The sequence below is a fragment of the Ursus arctos genome, unplaced genomic scaffold (assembly GCF_023065955.2).
Source record: "Ursus arctos isolate Adak ecotype North America unplaced genomic scaffold, UrsArc2.0 scaffold_16, whole genome shotgun sequence".
In the NCBI taxonomy this organism is placed as follows: Eukaryota; Metazoa; Chordata; class Mammalia; order Carnivora; family Ursidae; genus Ursus; species Ursus arctos.
Genome location: NW_026622830.1, coordinates 52,864,764 through 52,882,363, shown reverse-complemented (window position 1 = coordinate 52,882,363; position 17,600 = coordinate 52,864,764). Strand labels below are relative to the sequence as shown.

General features: G+C 52.8%; 3 protein-coding genes across 7 annotated transcripts in view; 1 reads left to right on the top strand and 2 right to left on the bottom strand.

Annotated features, from left to right (window-relative positions):
• Positions 1–17,600, top strand: part of LOC130543845 (uncharacterized) — a 407,309-nt gene that overhangs the window by 319,784 nt on the left and 69,925 nt on the right. The window contains exon 10 of one of the 5 annotated variants that reach the window (XM_057312848.1): positions 6,288–6,590. The exons of 2 other annotated variants lie outside the window; for them this stretch is intronic. In XM_057312848.1, the coding sequence (XP_057168831.1) occupies positions 6,288–6,566 (279 nt within the window). In that variant the 3' untranslated portion in view covers positions 6,567–6,590. Of the gene's footprint in view, positions 1–6,287; positions 6,591–17,600 lie in introns of those variants that run through there. 2 more of the 5 variants (XM_057312849.1, XM_057312850.1) reach the window with 2 other exon arrangements.
• Positions 7,727–10,890, bottom strand: LOC130543850 (ral guanine nucleotide dissociation stimulator-like). The gene is made up of 5 exons (XM_057312870.1): positions 10,636–10,890; positions 10,164–10,267; positions 9,587–9,656; positions 8,906–8,977; positions 7,727–8,442 (listed from the first exon to the last, which is right to left on the bottom strand). The coding sequence occupies exons 1-5, from the start codon at positions 10,687–10,689 to the stop codon at positions 8,296–8,298; spliced, it is 447 nt and encodes a 148-aa protein (XP_057168853.1). The 5' UTR covers positions 10,690–10,890; the 3' UTR covers positions 7,727–8,295.
• Positions 11,775–15,359, bottom strand: LOC130543846 (uncharacterized). Its single transcript, XM_057312861.1, has 3 exons — positions 15,194–15,359; positions 13,669–13,853; positions 11,775–12,352 (listed from the first exon to the last, which is right to left on the bottom strand). Exons 2-3 carry the CDS (start codon positions 13,818–13,820, stop codon positions 11,821–11,823), a joined length of 684 nt encoding a protein of 227 aa, XP_057168844.1. The 5' UTR covers positions 13,821–13,853; positions 15,194–15,359; the 3' UTR covers positions 11,775–11,820.

Below are 17,600 nucleotides of genomic sequence, written 5' to 3'. Positions count from 1 at the left end.
CCCCAGAGTTTGCTCCACCTGGAACTCTCCTCCCTCTGGAGTGTGTCACTCCCTCATGTCTTTGAGGCTTATGTGTCACCTCATCAGATGCCAACCGACCACCCTGTGTATAATAGGAACCCCCACCCCCCCACCCCCTGACTCTGCTCTGTTGTTCTGCAAAGCAGCTGTTGTCCTCCACAGCCCTACACTGTGTACTTGTTTATTTCTTGGTTGTGTGTCCCTCTCCCAGAACGTTAGATTCATTCAAGCGGGGACTTTGTTCACTTCTGGGTCCCTGGCACATAATGAGATATTGTGGAGTAACTGAGTACAGCTTTGGGTGATGGGAAGTAAGAAACTGTTATTTAAAGTATAAGAAGGGAGTGGGAGTCAGGGAAGGGAGTGGAGGGACAAAGGGGATTATTGTGAGGAGATCTTTGCAGGGCGGTGGGGGCGCTTTGGTAGACTAAAAATGGCCACCAACTTGTTGACGCTGCTCCCCACAGGAGATTGAATCCAGTCATTCACCCCTTGAATGCGGATGGCTCTTGTAACTTGCTTTGACCAGGAAAATGTGTCACAGGGGATGTGGTGTGACTTTTGAGCCGAAGCTGCAGGAGATGGTCTGGCTTTCTTGTCACCTGATTCTAAACAAGTCCAAGCAGGTCTGGTGAGGAGGCCGCGTAGAAGAGCGCAGATCCTCCTTGGCTGACAAGCTGCCACCTGCCAGACACGTGGATGAGGCTGTGCTTGACCACCCAGCCCTAGCCAAGTAGTCAGCCAGCTGCGGCCACCAGAGACCCAGGCAGACCAGCACAACTGTGGAGATGCACTCAGCCCCAACCAGCCAACCAGAGAATCACGAGCAAATCAAATACTTGTGGTTTTAAGCCCTAGATGTTAGCGTGGTGACACAGCCATGGATAACTGGTACATTTGATTACCTCAACCTTATCATGATGCATTCAAAACTGATGTTCTGGAGGCCGGCTTTGATTATTCCTCTGCCTAATAAAAGCAGAAAATCAGGAAAGGGCAAGACAAAAAGTGATGCAAACAGATACAAAGAGGACGAAAGTTAGACGGAGGAGATGAGCAGCAGGTTGTGCAGCCGAGACCCTCCTCATCCCCTGAGCATACTTTGTGGTGCCCAAGAGCTCAGGTTCAGGAGTCCATGGACAGTGAAGCAGACCCAGGCTCCAGTTCAACTGTTCCCCAGGGTCAGACACTGAGCAGGTGGCATAACGTCCTTGCTCATCTGTTAATAGAGGTTACAGAGAAGCTCCATAACCTTAGGTTGTTGTGGGGAGAAAATGAACTGTTCCTGTCAAACACTCGGCAGAGTGCTTGGCACAATATACCCTCCATAAGTATCATGGGTTAGCAATAGCATTCCTGTACAGGTTACTGTTCATCTTGATCATGGAGGGGCGATCATTCAAAGGACCGCCCAGAGTGCAGTGTTAATAAAAGCTGATTTTCCTCAGCTCTGTGGGTCAGATGCTGTGTCCACAGTCTCCAAACCTCATAGCAGCCCTGCAGCACGGGCATGTTAACATCATCTTCATTCTATTGTTGTGAAAACCGAGACAAAGGAAAAATGCAAGCGATGGAACAGGTGGCAGGGCTGGAGCTCAAAGCTGCAGTCTGTCCCACTGCAAAGCATGCACTCCTCCCTCTCCCTGTGCAGCCTCTGCTATGCTCAGACCCCACATAAAAAAACAAAACACACAAGACCATGCGGCTTCTCCCCTTCCTGCACTGCGCCACACAGGCTGAGCTCTGACCTTTTGTGGGAAGCATTCAGGAAGGGCTTCCTGTGTATTGGCAAAGCAGCTGCATCCTGGGATCACTTCCTCCTTGAAAAGCACCCTCCCACCTCCCTAGTCTGATGAGGGCTTGTCCCTAGGAGGGACTTGCTCATAGTGGAAACAGAAGCACACTTTAAGACTGGGGGTGGGTGCACAGTAAAGAGGGTGGGCGGTAAGAAGCTGGTGTCACCAAGGACACACCGAAGCCCACATTATTGCCCACATCAAGGCGCTGACCAGCCTGCAGATCCACACAGAGAAACTGGAATGAGAAAAAGTGGGATCCAGGAAACTGGTGCCCGGGGCACTCGAAGATCCAGTAAGATGGGCCACTGGGAGGTATGGGTGTGCCACCTGCCCTCCGGGGATGCTGGCCCTCAGGTGGTCAGAACCAGGAGACTGTCAGGGAAGAGGGACACCCTGCAGAAGAACAGAGAGAGGAGTCCGACCAATCTGGTTCAACCCCCAGCTCCCCCACGTGACAGCCCAGTGGCCCTAAGGGGACTGCTCTACCTCTCTGAGTCTAAACTTCCTCATCAGTGAAATGGGGAGGGGGGAGGCTGCAAGAGCAGAAGGGAAGGGGCCAGGGGGCACCCCTAGGGAAGATGCTCAAAGGGGAAGCATAACAAAGGAGGGACAATTTGAGGGACCAGAAGCCAGATTCCCTCCTTCAACTCTGGCCAGCGTAAAAGCAAGATGGGCCACAACCACCATGTGCACCTTGCCCAGGAGGGAACATTCTGGACTTTCAGAACTAGGCTGCTGATGGACGTTTTACAATATGTTTGAAATTTCACTTCCCACAGGAATTTAATGTAGGGATGTTGGAATGTGGGACTATTAACTCCTCTGGGTGGGGGGAAGGGTCATGCCCCCCAGTAGTGCCTGCAGTGGATGCAGCTCTTTTGAGGGGACATGTGAACGATTTGCCCCAGGTGTGGTTTCATCCTCAGCTGGAGCTAGGAGTGCCCCAGCCACTCCTGCTCACCTGCTCACACAGATCTCCCCACTCCTTGCCCCGCCATGGCGTTCCAGGTCCCTGGGATACAGGGCACACTAGCTGGACCTCTTCCAGGCCCTGTCCAGAGGCTCAGCCCTAGGGGCTAAGCCGCCTATAGCAGTGACCCCAGGACCTCACCCGTGGGGCTCTCCAGGGATACTGCTCTCAGGTCTGGGCCACACACCCATTTCCCATTACTCACAACCCGCCCCCCCCCCCCCAACACACAGAGGGGAAACCCTTTCCCTGTACAGCACTCAGCAGGTCCCGGACGGGGACAACCTCCTATCTTCCTAACCGGAAATGCCCGTTTGGCCTGGAAAACTTGCAGCTAGGGCTCAAGTTAGCCTCCATCCAGAGCACCCACATACCTGCACCAGCCTCTAGAGAAGAAAAGATGTACATTTTCTGGGAAATTCTGCCCCAAACCATTGGTTCTCTCATTTCATTGTCACAACTCATCAGATAAGTGCTATTAAATGCATTTTCCAGATGGGTAAACTGAGGCCAGAAGGTGATGACTACCCAGCTCAAGTCTACCCAGCAAGTAAATGGCAGAGAAAGGATTCATACCCAGCTCGTGTGGTTCCAAAGTTGTGCTCTCAGTTACTGAGCTCCTCAGCCTCCCAAGGCAGGGCGGGGGAGGGGAGGACCAGTTCTGAGTCCAGAGGAGGCTCCCTCACCTTCTCTCCAGGGTGAACAGGCAGTGCATCCTGGTTTAGCAAAGACAATGCAGTTGCAGGGGCTCCCCTGGACCTGTTTCTATCGTGGGCTGGACAAAAGTCATTATCAGTATTAAATCCCCACGAAAGCAGTGTTCTCTCTGCAGATTTTGTGTCGTGCTCAGCACAGAAGGCTGCCCGCTTTCCGGTGTCTGCAAGGTGAGCAGACTGCCCTTGGAGATTTCCCACTTCTCCCATCTTCTCAGCTTTGTTTTTTCTCTCCCAGCTTCCACTTTCCTCTCCCCATTCTATCTCTTTCTCTCTCAAATAAACAAATAAAAGCTTAAAAAAAAAAAAAGGACTAGACTCACTCACTCATCGAACTTCGGGTCAGGCTGGCTAAGGCCCATCTCTCGAGGCTGCTCCCCCACCTGAAGCTCTAGGGTCCAGTCTCACAGTTTCCCGCTTGTGATGGCAAAGTGGCCCCATCCCGTGCTGTCTGCTGATAGAAGTGTAAAACCACTTGGGAAAATAATTTGGCAGTTTTTTAAAAAGTTATGTGTTTCCCATTCGATCTAGGTATTCCATTCCCAGAGAAATGAAAGCGTATGTCCATACAAAGATGTGAACATGAATGCTCATAGCAGCTTAATGTAGAAAAGCAAACTGGACAAAACTGAAATTTTCATCAACCGGTGAATGGATAAACAAATTTTAGTATATCCATATAATGGAATATTCCTCAACAATGGAAAGTAACAAACTATTGGTGCACACAACAAAGGTGAATCTGAAAAGTATGAGGGTGAGTAAAACAAACCATACTGGACATACTGTCCATCCTGTTTCCGTGTATATAAAATTCCAGGGGATGCAACATTAACCTAAAGTGACAGAAAGCAAGGGAAACAAGGGCAAAAATGAACTATTGGGACTTCATCAAGATGAAAAGCTTTTGCACAGCAAAGGAAACAGTCGACAAAACCAAGAGACAACCGACGGAGTGGGAGAAGATATTTGCAAATGTCTTAATCAGATAAAGGGCTAATATCCAAAATCTATAAAGAACTTATCAAATTCAACACCCAAAGAATAAATAATCCAAGCAAGAAATGGGCAGAAGACACGAATAGACATTCTCCAAAGAAAACATACAAATGGACAACAGACACATGAAAAATGTTAAATATCACTTGGGAAATACAAATCAAAATCATAATGAGATACCACCTCATTAACAAGTCAGGAAATGACAGATGTTGACAAGGATGAGGAGAAAGGGGAACCCTCTTGCCCTGTTGGCGGGAGTGGAAACTGGTACCTAATTCTGGAGAAGAATTTGGAGGTTCCTCAAAAAGTTAAAAACAGAACTTCCCTATGACCCAGCAATTGCACTACTAGGTATTTATCCCAAAGATACAAATATAGTGACCCGAAGGGGCACCTGCATCCCAATGTTTATAGCAGCAATGTCCACACCAGCCAAACTATGGAAAGAGCCCAGATGTCCATTGACAGATGAATGGATAAAGAAGATGTGGTATATATGGAATGGAATATATATACGTGGTGTGTATAATGGAATACTACTCAGCCATCAAAAAATGAAATCTTGCCATTTGCAATGATGTAGATGGAACTGGAGGGATTACGCTAAGCAAAATAAATTAATCAGAGAAAGACAATTATCATATGATCTCATGCATACGTGGAATTAAAGAAACAAAACAGAGGATCATGGGGAAGAGAGGAAAAATACAACAAGATGAGAGAGAGGGAGACAGGCCATAAGAGGCTCTTAATCATAGGAAACAAACTGAGGGTTGCTGGAGGGGAGGTGGTGGGGGATGGGGTGGTGGGCATTAAGGAGGGCACGTGATGTAATGAGCACTGTGTATTATATGAGACTGATGAATCACTGGCCTCTACCTCTGAAACAAATAATACATTATATGTTAATTAATTGGATTTAAATAAAAAAATAAAGAGCACCCTTGCATAAAAATAAACCAACCAACAGACAGACAGACAGACAGAAAGTAGACCAGTGATTACCTGGTGACGGGATGGTTGGGGGAGGGAAGGATTGTAAGGGCATCAGGGAATTTTTTGAGAATGATGACTATGTTCATTATCATGGGTATATACATGTGTCAAAACTCATCAAATTGGGTTTGTTTAAAAAAGTCTTCCCCTATGGACTCTGGGAAACAAACTGAGGGTTTCAGAGGGGAGGGGGTTGGGGATTGGGCTAGGCCGGTGCTGGGTATTAAGGAGGGCACGTATTGCATGGAGCACTGGGTGTTATAGGCAAACAATGAATCATGGAACACTACATCAAAAACTAATGATGTACTGTATGGGGAATAACAAAACATAATAAAAAAATTAAAAAAAAAATTCCCATTATCCTGGCAAGAGAGAACCCATCCCTGATCCATCAGATGCCAGCCAGGGAACAGTAGCTATTGTGCATCTGACCCAGAGCCTGGGGCCTGGAGGGAACTGCTGCTTCAGAAGAACCGCATAAGGAGATGCACGAAGGCTGGAAATCTTGGCTCCTACGTCAGCATAGATGTTCATGGAACCAGGCTCAGGTGTGCCCTTTAAGGTACCCCTCCCATCTTCTCCCAACACACAAAACAAGCAGGAAAGGGAATCCAGAGATCATTGACAAGAATCCCAGAAAGATTCCAAACTTGGTAAACAGCCAACGGGGAGACTGAGGCTGGAAAGTCCTGCCTGCCCTGAGTCCATCTGCAAATTATCTTCCTCTGGCTTTGTCCCCTTCACATGCAGGATTTGATCTCCTTCCGTGTTTTTCCCCACTAGGTGCTGATGCAGTTCCAGAGATTGAACTACAATACGACAAGTTCCAAAACCAAACACAAAACTAAAAAAGCATCTCAATGGAAGAAGCAGGACACAGTCTTCCTGGCCTTAGAGTGGAGAAAGGCAACCCCAGACCTGGGGCAGGAAGGAGGTCTGGGGCAGAGAAGTCTTAAAGACTCCCACTTTCAGTGGTTGTTGCTATTCCTGGGAAAGTCCCTGCAACCTCTAAATCTCAGGAGTTCTGAGGGGCTGTCTCTGCTGTTTGCCCAAATTCATTGACTGAAATGGACCCGTGCTCTGAGTAAGGGGGATTTTGGGGTGCCCTCCAGTGGCTAGGGAGAAGGGTTGCCACTTCTCCTTCCTCCCACATACAGTAGCTGATGACTCTGGAAGATTTCCTAGGTCAGGAACGAATATGAGAGTCTGTGCAAGTTTTCCATTACTGCAGGAAGTAAAAGACCCAAACCACACACATGGGCTCTAAAACAAAACAAGGGCTTTAATCTCCTAACATGCAAATCTATCACGGTACTATTTAAAACAACTAAATGGTGCCCCCTACATAAGGAAATAGATGGGGGGAAGGGGTGTGGAGAAAATGGGCGCAAGGATGCAGCTGCTGAGGAATCCCTGCAGGGCCACTGGACACTTGCTCAGCCCTGAGGTTGACTGCGGCCAGTTCTTCTCCTTCTTGAGTGCTGCTGACCAGCTAGGACCGGGGCTCCAGCTGGCAGGACAGGGTGTAGCTAAGGACAGAGGGACACCTGTGAGTTGCCCAGGAGCTTCCATTCAAGAGTCCCTGCCAGTGTTTGCCCACAGCTGGAGTCTGGCGCCCCGGCAACAAGGCCTGAGGCTGCCCAGGGAAGGAGGATCCCAGGAGTGGCCAGCAGAAAGAGTCCACCCCGAACCTCACCGACTCAGCTCCTGATGGGCCTCACCTCTCAGCCTCGCTGAGCGGCTCCATAGCCTGGAACCAGGCCCAAAAAGGATCCTCGGGCTCTAGGGTGTAATTCTCGGCAGCCACCTGGAGCAGCATGATGTCCGTCATGACTTGGTATTCCTGAGCAGACAGAGAAGCACAGGATGCATAGGGAGCCTGGGGTGGGGGGGGAGCTGCAGGGTCTGGTGACGGTTGAGGAGCGGGACTGGGGACCTATCCCAGGTCCTGGCACAAATGGCCACCCTCCTGCTTGCAGATTCATCTGGTCTCCACCTGTTCTCAGAGGTGAATATCAGTAGCCCCTCCTCCGGGAAGTTCTCCTGGATGCCATGCTCTGTCCCCATCTCCTAACGGGATGAGACTTGCACTGCTTTCTTCTCAAGGGATCCCAGGAAATGTGAGGTGGAGGGGATGGAGCCAAGCAATGTTCTTCCCAGGGACATCTCTGAGGCCCACTCCCTACCCTTCCCTGCGGGAAGCGCCACATATGCTCACCTTATTTCTTTTTTGGTGGTTGATCTCATTCCCCTGGAATGCAGACAAAGTCCATCAGAATGAGGCCCCTGGTTCTTAGGAGCACTTGATTCCCATCCCTTCTCATGCTGCACCATGGCCAGGACCCATGAGGGGGCCGTGCATACACAGATAGTGGGCCTGGGATCTAGGCCAGGCTCTGGGGTCCAGAGAAAGGAGGACATGGGGCAGATGGACTGGCTACAGGTCGGGACCCTGCAGCACCACCCTCTCGGAAGACAGTAGGGGAGGCCGAAGCCTCAGGCAGGAAGGGGCTGCTGCGGCTACTGAGGTGCTTGCTGACGTGGAGGGTCCTGACTTCATTCTCCCCCCACGGGCAAACTCACCGGGGGAGGCTGAGGTCCACTCAGACAGACCTCACGCAGCTTTGCCTTCAGGAAGCTCTGCTGCTTCACCAGTCTTCGGCACCGGGAGCCGTGGCCTAACTGCAGCCTCACCTCGCTCATCCCTGAGATGGGCAACAGCCCCCAGGCTCACAGGGTAGCCGTGAGGCTGTCATGACGGGAGGTTTGCCGAGTTCTGAGAGCTCAGGGCTCAGTACAGGGGCGTTCTGCTCCCAAACCTCCGGATTCTGGTCCCTCCCCCACAATCCTCAGGCTCACCCACCTCCAGATAGTCCTCCATGGCGGTATCTAACATCACCAGCTCGGTGAGGAAAGTGCCAAGGAAAGGCACGACACCCTGTGTCATGAGGGGGAGGGTTGGGATGAGTCCCTGCTCGCTGGTGTCCACAGGGACCCTCCACTGAAAACGCTCCAGCCTCCTAGCCCACCCCATGGGCTCACGTGGAGCAGCCTAGGACCCTTAGCAGCCTCCCCCCACGGGTTCCCTTTCCCCTCCCCCTCCCAGAACATCAGACTCCTCCTCATCACCTTCAGGGCCTGCTTTTCAAAAATGCCAGGGAATGGAGCACTAGGCCGGTCCCTCTCCACCCGCAAAACCCATTCTCTATGGACCTTTCTGGACCCTCCTCCTGGTTCTTTGGAAATAAGAATTGTAGAAGCTGTGGCCCCAGGAGCCGCAGCTGGAGTGGGAAGGACGCCCCCCCCTTCCTGATCTTTCCTTTTTGGGAGGCTTCCAGCCCTCAGGGAGGAGCCCTCCTCCTCCTCTGACTTTGGAGGCCCTGGGCCTCAGGCACATTCACCTTCTTCTGCATCCTCTTCTGGGCTCCCCGGAGGGCCATCACCAGGGTGGCAAATCTGTTGGACGGTCGTTCCTGCAGGGCCAAGGACAAGTTCCTTGAGACCATCATACCCTCAGGCCACTTGCCCCCACCATCTTGGACATCAGAACCTAGACATCTGACCTAACTCATACTGATCCTGAGGCCCCATTATCCAGAAGCAGGCCGTGAGTGATTCCAGAACAATCTCACTCCAACGTTCACTCCATGTGTGAACTTGACCTTGCAGCCTGGCATCCCCGAGCCTGTTTTCTCATTGGGAAACGTGACAACTCCACCTATCTCCCATGGTCTCTGGAGGACTCAGGGTCCTATTACTCTCATCATTGTTGTGGCCCTCAACCCAGCCCAACCCCATCACTGAGCACAGGTCTGTCCTCTGGGCTCTCCAGGTTTGTAGAGGCCCCCACCTGGACCAGCTGTCGACACAGAGAGAGAGGGTGTCTAGGCTAGGGAGTCTGCTTGGACACCACCTGCTTGCCCCCTCGCCACCAACGGCATCCTCACCTAGGCTGTCGCCACATTCATGCCAAAGGCTTCCCCTCCCCAAGGAATGCTTCAGACCATTCCCGACTTCATCCACTCAGGACCCTGTTCCCTCCCACCCCTCCTCTCTTTCCAGACCTGCACCATCCAGGCTACCTTGATGAGCAGGTTCCTGCCCTGTGCGGTGTCCTTGCTGCACAGCTTTTGAAAGATCCTCAATGGCTTCCTGAAGAGAGGCAAGGGAGGCAGGATCAATGGACGAATAATGTGGCAGGGTTGAGTGCGAGTGCCTTTTCTTTGAGAACCCCAGAGTGTCAACCTGCCTGGTTGAGGGTTTCTTCTGGGATCCTCTGAGCACTAAGGTCTTTGTAGGACATGGGAGGGAGCTCTCATGTGGCTCGTCCTGGGCCTCCCTTCCCATATTCATTGAGAAACGCTGTTTGGGTCAATTTGGGGTTCAAATGGGCAGAGAGCTTAGTGGCTGTCAAGGAAACACGTGAAGAGATTTAATGCAGCTCAGCCCCATGTGAGACATTTGGCAAAACTGATTTCTAAAGCGGGAGGCATGGTGACCTCCTCACCAGGAAGGCTGAGAGACCCACCCACCATCCCAGGTCCTGTGGTCGGGGTTTGCCGCCTCCCAGAAGGTCCAAGCTGCCTGAGGGGGAAGAGGACAAGCCTCTGGGAGCTCCCTCGTCCATCCTGGTCCCTCCATGGAGAGAGGCCTACTCACCTGGAAACCTTCCCCCACGTGTTCTCGAGGCGGTGAATGGAGACACTCTGCAGAGCCGAGAGGATGGCACGTAAGGACGAGTAGTTCCTCAGGGTTTGACAGGCCTGGGGAGGGAAGAGAATGGGCTGTCACGTGGGGAGCCGGCACCTGATTGGCTCTCAAGCTTCAGTCCCCCTCAGGGGAAAGCGCTCCTGCTGGAGGAAGCCGCTGTCCAGGGACCTGCCGAAGGGCACACGTGAGGCCCAGAGGAGGAGGAAGATTTTACCTCACTCCAAGGAAGGAGCCAGGCAGAAACGGAGCATCCCAGCATGGGGCCATGCAAGGCGAGGTCAGCATGCCCCTGGACGGAAGAGCCTAGGGACTGCACAGTCCCTAGGGCAAAGACCAGGGCCTTCCACCCTGAGACCTGATCAAGGGAAGAGCAGTGCCCGAGACTCAGGAGAGCACCTCGGCTGGGCTTCCCGTTGCATACCTTGGCCACCTTGATCCAGTGCTCCACCACCATGGCCCTGTCCCGGGCTGTCATGCTTGGGTTGCCAAGGCAGGTGGTGATGACACACTTGGCCACACCGTTGAACTGGGCGACAGTGGCCCGGACTGTGGGTGCCAGGTGCTCATTGCCAGGCTTGTTGCGCTTGGACCAGACGGAGCCCAGGCACTGATGGGGCAGCAGCTTCTTGAACAGCTCCTAGAGAACAGGCGGACCTTGGTTCACCCAGCAATTTCCCATGCAAGACTCATGTCCTACGTAGGGGTCACAGGTCAGAGCTGGACCTCAGGGAGCTGAGAATCTGGCCTGAGCCTGGGTGGAGACCGTGGATTTCATTCCACTGTTTTTCCCTGAGGGAACCCAGTACACAATGACCCAGGAGCAAACAGAGCAAGGGAAGGAAGGAGGGCATTGGCACCCTGATCATGCTCAGGAACTCCCAGCTCCAGGTGGCACTGCAAGGTGGTCCAACCCAAGGGGGCTTCTTCCCCTCCCCTCCAACTGGTCATCCCCCTGGTCCTTCCCCCCCTTTCAGATGCACATTCTCACACGGGAGCTGCAACCACACGTTCTTCCGTCTGCCCTGTCCTCATGGACACATCAGATGCCTAATCAATGCTGAGGGTACTCATCCTCCAAGGCACATGAGTGGGTGACCCATGGACTTGACTGAACACAGGGAGCTGCCCTCCTCCACCCACGGGACCAGGGCCTGCCCATTGGTCTCTCCATTCTGGCTCATTTCTTCTCCCTAGTACCTCCGTATCAGTGCTTATCAGGGTCTCTCGCTACAGTCCGCAGCTGGATAGTGAAAGCTTGGGGCTAAGAGCCTTGATGGGTTGACAGGGTTGGGAAGTGGTGGAGCTGAGATTTGGTCCCAGACCATAGGAGTCCACATCAGGGAAAGGCAGGTGTGGGGCAGGTGAGAGCAGAAGGAAGGCCTGCCCCTGGCCCACCCTGAGAGCCCAGCTGCTCACCGCATCCATATACGTGAGCTGCTCTGCCACCAGCCTGGGAGGGAAGTCCAGGAGGTCGGGCTTCTCCTCACCCAGGTGGTTCTTTGGGGTGACACAGCCGTGGCAGGAAGCCTCTGGGGCCGCGGTGGGCTCTGTCGCTGTTGCCTGAGTGAAACTTTCTAGCAAAAAGGGTGGTCCAGCTGACTGCTGCTCAGCACCCGGCACACATGCAGAAGATGGGAGCACGGGTTGCAGTTCTGGAACAGCTGACGGAGGGGAGGCTGGCTCTGACACCGCAGGTGACAGTTGACACAGAGCCGGGGTCGCCTCTAGCTCTATAGGAGGCCCTGTTCCTGGCTCTGCCGCTGGAAGGAGCCCTGGAGCTGGCACTGGGGCAGGAGACAGAGAAAGGTTCATCCACATCACTGACTTTCCGGATGCCTTTGCAAAACCAGGACAGACCCCATGGCCTTGAAAGGAATACCCAGCCCATGAACCGCATCCCAGTTAGCCTTCCCAGCTTGCCATCCCCCTTACCCTCCACCTCTGCCTCAGTGAGCGCCAGAAGTTCCCGCTGCATCAGGAGAAGGGGGACATGGTTTGTCAGGTCCCAGGCATGCCACTTCAGAACCATGGCCCCATGCACATAGGCCACCTTGATCTCGACACGGTCACGGCCCAGGGACTGATAGATAGCCTGCAAATTCTGGTCAGGCCAGGTACCCAAGAAGGGAGACAGGGTGCTGGGGAGAGTCATATGTGGAACAGAGTCAGAGGCCTGGCCTTGCATTGCACATGCTACTCCCACAGCACCGTTCTTTCTGTATGGGTCCCAGAGGATGGCCCCAGCCCACTTCCAGCCCCTCTCTAGCTGCCCTCGTAGTGGAAGGCCTGGTTCTCCAGAAAACCTGAATGAGTCTGGTTTGTCCACTTCACCCCTCCTCTACCTGGCCATGGGCCTGATCTACTCTATCCTCCATGCACACCAGTATCAAGGCTCAGGTTGGAGGCAGATTTGTGAGTGGTCGGCTCAGCACACCCTCGGTTCTTGGCCCCGGTTGGGGTGGTCAGCAGGGAGGGGCAGGCAGAGCAAGTTGGGGCCGTCAAAGGGATGGGTGTTTCAGGCACCCACTGAGCCCAGACTGTGCTCTGCCGCCCAGAGGGCCCGGGACCCCCTCCACAGCCTTCTTTGACTCATTTGCTTCTTCACATGAAGCCCCCCAGATGAAGCCCACCCACTGGAAATCAAGAGATCGGTGAGATCCCTGGTTCGGCAAATCCCTCCCCAGCCACCACCCCTGTAGTCCCCCACACTGCTCTGTGGAGGCAGCCAGCCCTGCTTCTGGACCCAAACCCCTGTCCCAGTTTTACTTGATCATTTCATCTGTCCTATGATCCAGCTCTCGGTGGATCCTTTCAAAGCTAGAGGAGGCTACGAAGATGTCACATCTAACAACCATTGGACATGCATGCTTTGGGTGTGCAGAGCGCCTATCTGACCCTCTGACTAGAACTGAGACCCAGACACTGTATCTCCTCTCTCCATTCACATTCCTAGGTGCTTAATATACATTCTTGAATGACTACTTCCCAGCCCGCACTTTCCAAATCCGGAGTGGCCCGTGGGCTGGTCTGCCTGCTCCCAGTGTGCCCCTGAGCTGCTCACACAAAGGACAACTACCAGAACCATCTAGATGGAATCTCAGAAGTCCTTTGCACATAGAGAAACTGCCTGCTTTGCATTTCCTTTCGTCAACCCAGAAGGGCCACCGGCCTGTGAGGGTTGCACTTGAGAGCTTCTTGACCGGAGAGAGAGAACTATTAAGCAAGAAGATGCCCAGCACGTCCAGGAGCCCTTTCTACACAGCCAAGCACCAGAGTAGCCCGTGCCATGTTTCCTCCCATGATTTCCTACAGTAACTGTATGAGGTTCATCCTCTTAACCACCCCACTTTTCAGAAGAGGAAAGGGAAGGTCAGAGAGGGGTAGTGCCATTCCCAAGATGTACACCCAGTAGATGGGAGGCTCACCCTGTGCTGTGCATGGGGTGGGCACTCACCGATTGAACTGCTGGCCCAGGACCTGTGTGGCTGAAGTGAACATCTCATACATGCAGAAGATCGTTGAGGTGGTTGAGATGCTCCCATCTGGGAAGGATGGCACCAGGGACTGTACGAAACGCTCCATTGTGCCTTCTCGGAGCCTCAGCATCGTCTGGGCCTCATCCAGGGACAGGGATGATTCCTTTTCCCACCAGGTAGAGAAGGGGGGTGTGGGGGGCAATGGAGTCAGCTTCAACACCATGAACCACCAGGATGATCAGGGTCTGGTGCTCAGACCAGAGAGTCCCATCCCTTCGGGAATTTGTGCAAGAAAAGGGACTTGAGGGCCCACCCAGAAAAAGGCTCTAGGCTTGAAAGTACAATTGCCTTTAGGGGTAAAATGAGAAAGCATTGGTCACTTCAACACATCTTGTTAGCTGAGCCACCACAGCCTTTCTCTCTCTGAATAGGCTTTATTAAGAACTGTATGCCTTTGAGTCATCAGTCAACATCCCTACTGCAGACAGGAGAAAGCACAGGTTAGCATCTCCAACGCTGCTCGAGATCATAGACGTTGGGCCTGAGAACTGTCCAGAGCATGGAATGCATGGCATTTCCCTATGCTGCTGCGGCCTGGTCTGTTCCTCAGGTGGGGAGAAAGGTTCAGGGGAAATCCACCTTCCTCGGCAGGCCCCAGGGGAGCCGGTTGTTTCTAGTGTGGGTTCTGGCCTTGCCGTGATCATCTGTGGGTCCTGAGATTGGACATCAATCTGGACCTGTTCTCACCCCAGACCAGCATTGGATGCTGTTGTGGGCCGAGGCACCTGCTGCTTGTCAAGGGAGATGGAGTAGCTGAGCCTTTGGAGCAAGCAGCTCCTCAAAGATGGCCTGGATTGAACTCTGAAAAGACAGAGTCCACTACCTGGGCCAGGAGGCATCAGAGGCCTTGCACCCAATCCGTGCTTGAAAGGCTGATTCACGGCGGCAGACAACCTCCCATACGGAGGTCCAAAAAGACATATGAGGACACAGCTTGTGACCCGGGGGACATACAATGAGTCGATGTGCTCTGAGAGGTGATACGTTACAGAGGAACATATAGAATGGCTTCATCCCACCGTTCCTTTTATGTTCAATCACCCTGTGTGGGGTGAGGATTCATAAGGCCTTGGACACGTTCTCCAAGGACAGTGGAGCTGGGTTCTACACAGGATGGCTGGGGTGAGTCAAGAAAATACTCAAAACAGTAGCAAAATGCAAAGACACTCATGGCTGTGGGAAAAGTCACACAAAACAGAATGAAACAGAATAACCCACGCCCCAAACTGCAAAAAACATGAACACTATTCTCTACCATTCCCACCTATGGGAAGAGTGTCTTCCTACCTTCTCCCACAGCTGGTGGTGGAGGTGTGGATACTGGGATGACTTTGTGGTTGGGCCTGCGGGGCACTCATGTGGAAACACCATGGGAGGGTCCCAGGTTTGTCCCCACATTTGTGTGGGGGCCCTGGGCGTGTGGAACCCTCTTCCCATTCTCACCTCAGAGCGGCACTGATCCTGGGTGGCCTGGTGCACCTGCCACTTGTCTAGGGCGTTGTAGTTGAAGTCCCAGACCAGCTCTTCGATGACCTCCTGGGTGCAGCTCTGAAAATGCAGTGCCCCATAGACATGGGGTCAAGAGACATTAGTGTCCTCCCGGGACATTGCCACAGGGGCCACCCGCATTAGAAATCCTGTTCTCCAGTTGAGGCAAAGAGGGGCAGCTGAAAAGACATCGAGCAAGGAGGTAGCCGGATGAAACTCTAGAGCTCGTGATTAACATCGAGGTAGTTGAGCTTGGTCCCCAGTGCTCAGCTTCTCATCCTGCCTGCTATGACCTGGGGTGTGAACATGAAAGATGGGCCAGGCTTCCAACACCTGGCAGCTTCCTTCTGCCCAGGAAGGGTGTGTCCCACATCCTCTGTCCCCTTCTCTACACATAGACAACCAGCCCCCCACCCCAACACACACACAGGGACACACATAATGAGGGGCAAGAGGTGTGGGCCTGCTGAGGTGACATCACAGTTGTTGCCTGCTCTCCAGTGGGCTGCCCTGAGCTGCCTCGTGTTACCTGTTGGTGTCTCCTGCCACATGTCCAGAGGGCTCGGAAAAGCGGGCTGAGCCGACGTCTACAATTATTTGAAAGTCTCTCTCTCTGGGCTTGCCTGGGCCCAGAGACCCTGAAGGGAGGAACACAGCAAGAGAACATCTTGCTCTCTCGAACGTCTCCACCCAAGTGAGCTGGAGAGCAGGTTGTCTTTTGAATCTGGGTGCCCGGTTACCAGAGTTCTAAGTTCAGTTGGGGCCTATCACAGAGGAAGTGAGGTCACTCTTTCAAGATTCTAATCCCTGGGACCATGTGTTCAGTCAGACCTATCCAGAGCCCCTTCTTGGCAGTTGACTCCTTAGCTTTCTCCCCCATGTCATCTCCTGAACTGGACACAATGAGCCAAAAAGGCCATAGCCACCACTCTCTGGAAATGGAACTAGGGTCCGAAGCTTCAGGAGGCAGAGCTGAATTCAGACCTTACGTTCTGTGTTTCTTTGCGTACTTGTGTGTCCTATGTCATTGTGTCTCTCACGTAGTCCCCACTTTCCCAGCCTGCAGTGTGGGGATCAGGCTAGAATCTACTTCCTTGGGACATCCTCTGGTGTCTGTGGATAAGAGTATTTATTACATGTGTGGGGTGGTCCCCTGTGTATCTGAGGCACAATTTTCAAGATGGAAGAATTACAAGAAGGGGTGGGACTTGGCATGGAGGGCCGCTCAGAAGAGGCCTGGGTTCCAGCCGTGTAATACTGCAACTGTCACTTTCCCTCTTGGCCTCATTTTAAGGTGGGCACCATGATGGCCTGGAAAAGCAAGAAGATGCAGGCATTGTCATCCTCTATAGTAAAACCATGCAATTGTTTCCCGTTATATGAAGAACGAGACCCCGTTACCTCGTTTGGGTCTATGAGGGGAGTGGCTTTCAACATGGCTCCTAGGGATCCTGACCTGTGGTATAGGCATCAGACTGTAACCGCTAAGTGGTCAGTGACTGGCTTTTGACCCACAGGACATATTCAACGTGATGAAGTACCATGCCTAGAGCTTCTCTACATGTCATGCAAAGAGTTTCTCACTCCCTAGTTACTTTCCATCATGTTCCACTACTCACTCCTTCCCTTTCCCTTCTTCTTCTCTCTCTGAACCAGAACCAAGCACCGATGTTTTGAGCTGCCCCTACAGAGGCTCACAGGATAGAGAACGGAGGCAGTGCCAAGGCCAAAAGACACACAGGAACTCAGCTTCTGAGTCCAGATGGCATCCCGAGTCACGTGAGCCAACTTATGACAAAATCCTCTTCCAGTATGGCCCTGGTCACAGCCGCAGCCACTGACACACCTTGAGCCTGGGGAACCATGCTAATTTGGGCCCGCATTCTTCACCCACAAATACTGTTAGAAATTAAAGCGATGCACCTGCACATGCAGGGTATCAGGGCAATGCAGTCCCGGGGCAACTCTAGATAAGTAACAGTCTCCCAGGCCTCAGCATCTGTCCCTGCCTTCCTCCCTCCCCTCTGCTCTCCTGCTAGTGTCCCTGCAGCCACCCTGGCTGCCTTTTTCACTCCTCTGGCCAAACTGGCTTCTGTTATTGAGTGTCTGCAGCACAAGTCACTTCTTCCTGAAACGGTGCTCCCTGACGTGTGCAGGTGTAGCTCCCTTTGGTCAATCTGTTCTCAGCAACCTCAGCCTCAGTGAGGCCTTTCATATCTTTCCATGCAGTGACTCCCCAGCCTTCCTCTGTAGCACACTTTATTCCTACTACAGAGCGCTTGCTCTTTTCTTTCACGTGCGTTCTCTTTGGAGCTTTGGTCCATGTGTAGACTGGGAGCTCCTAAAGCAAAGGAGCCCTAGG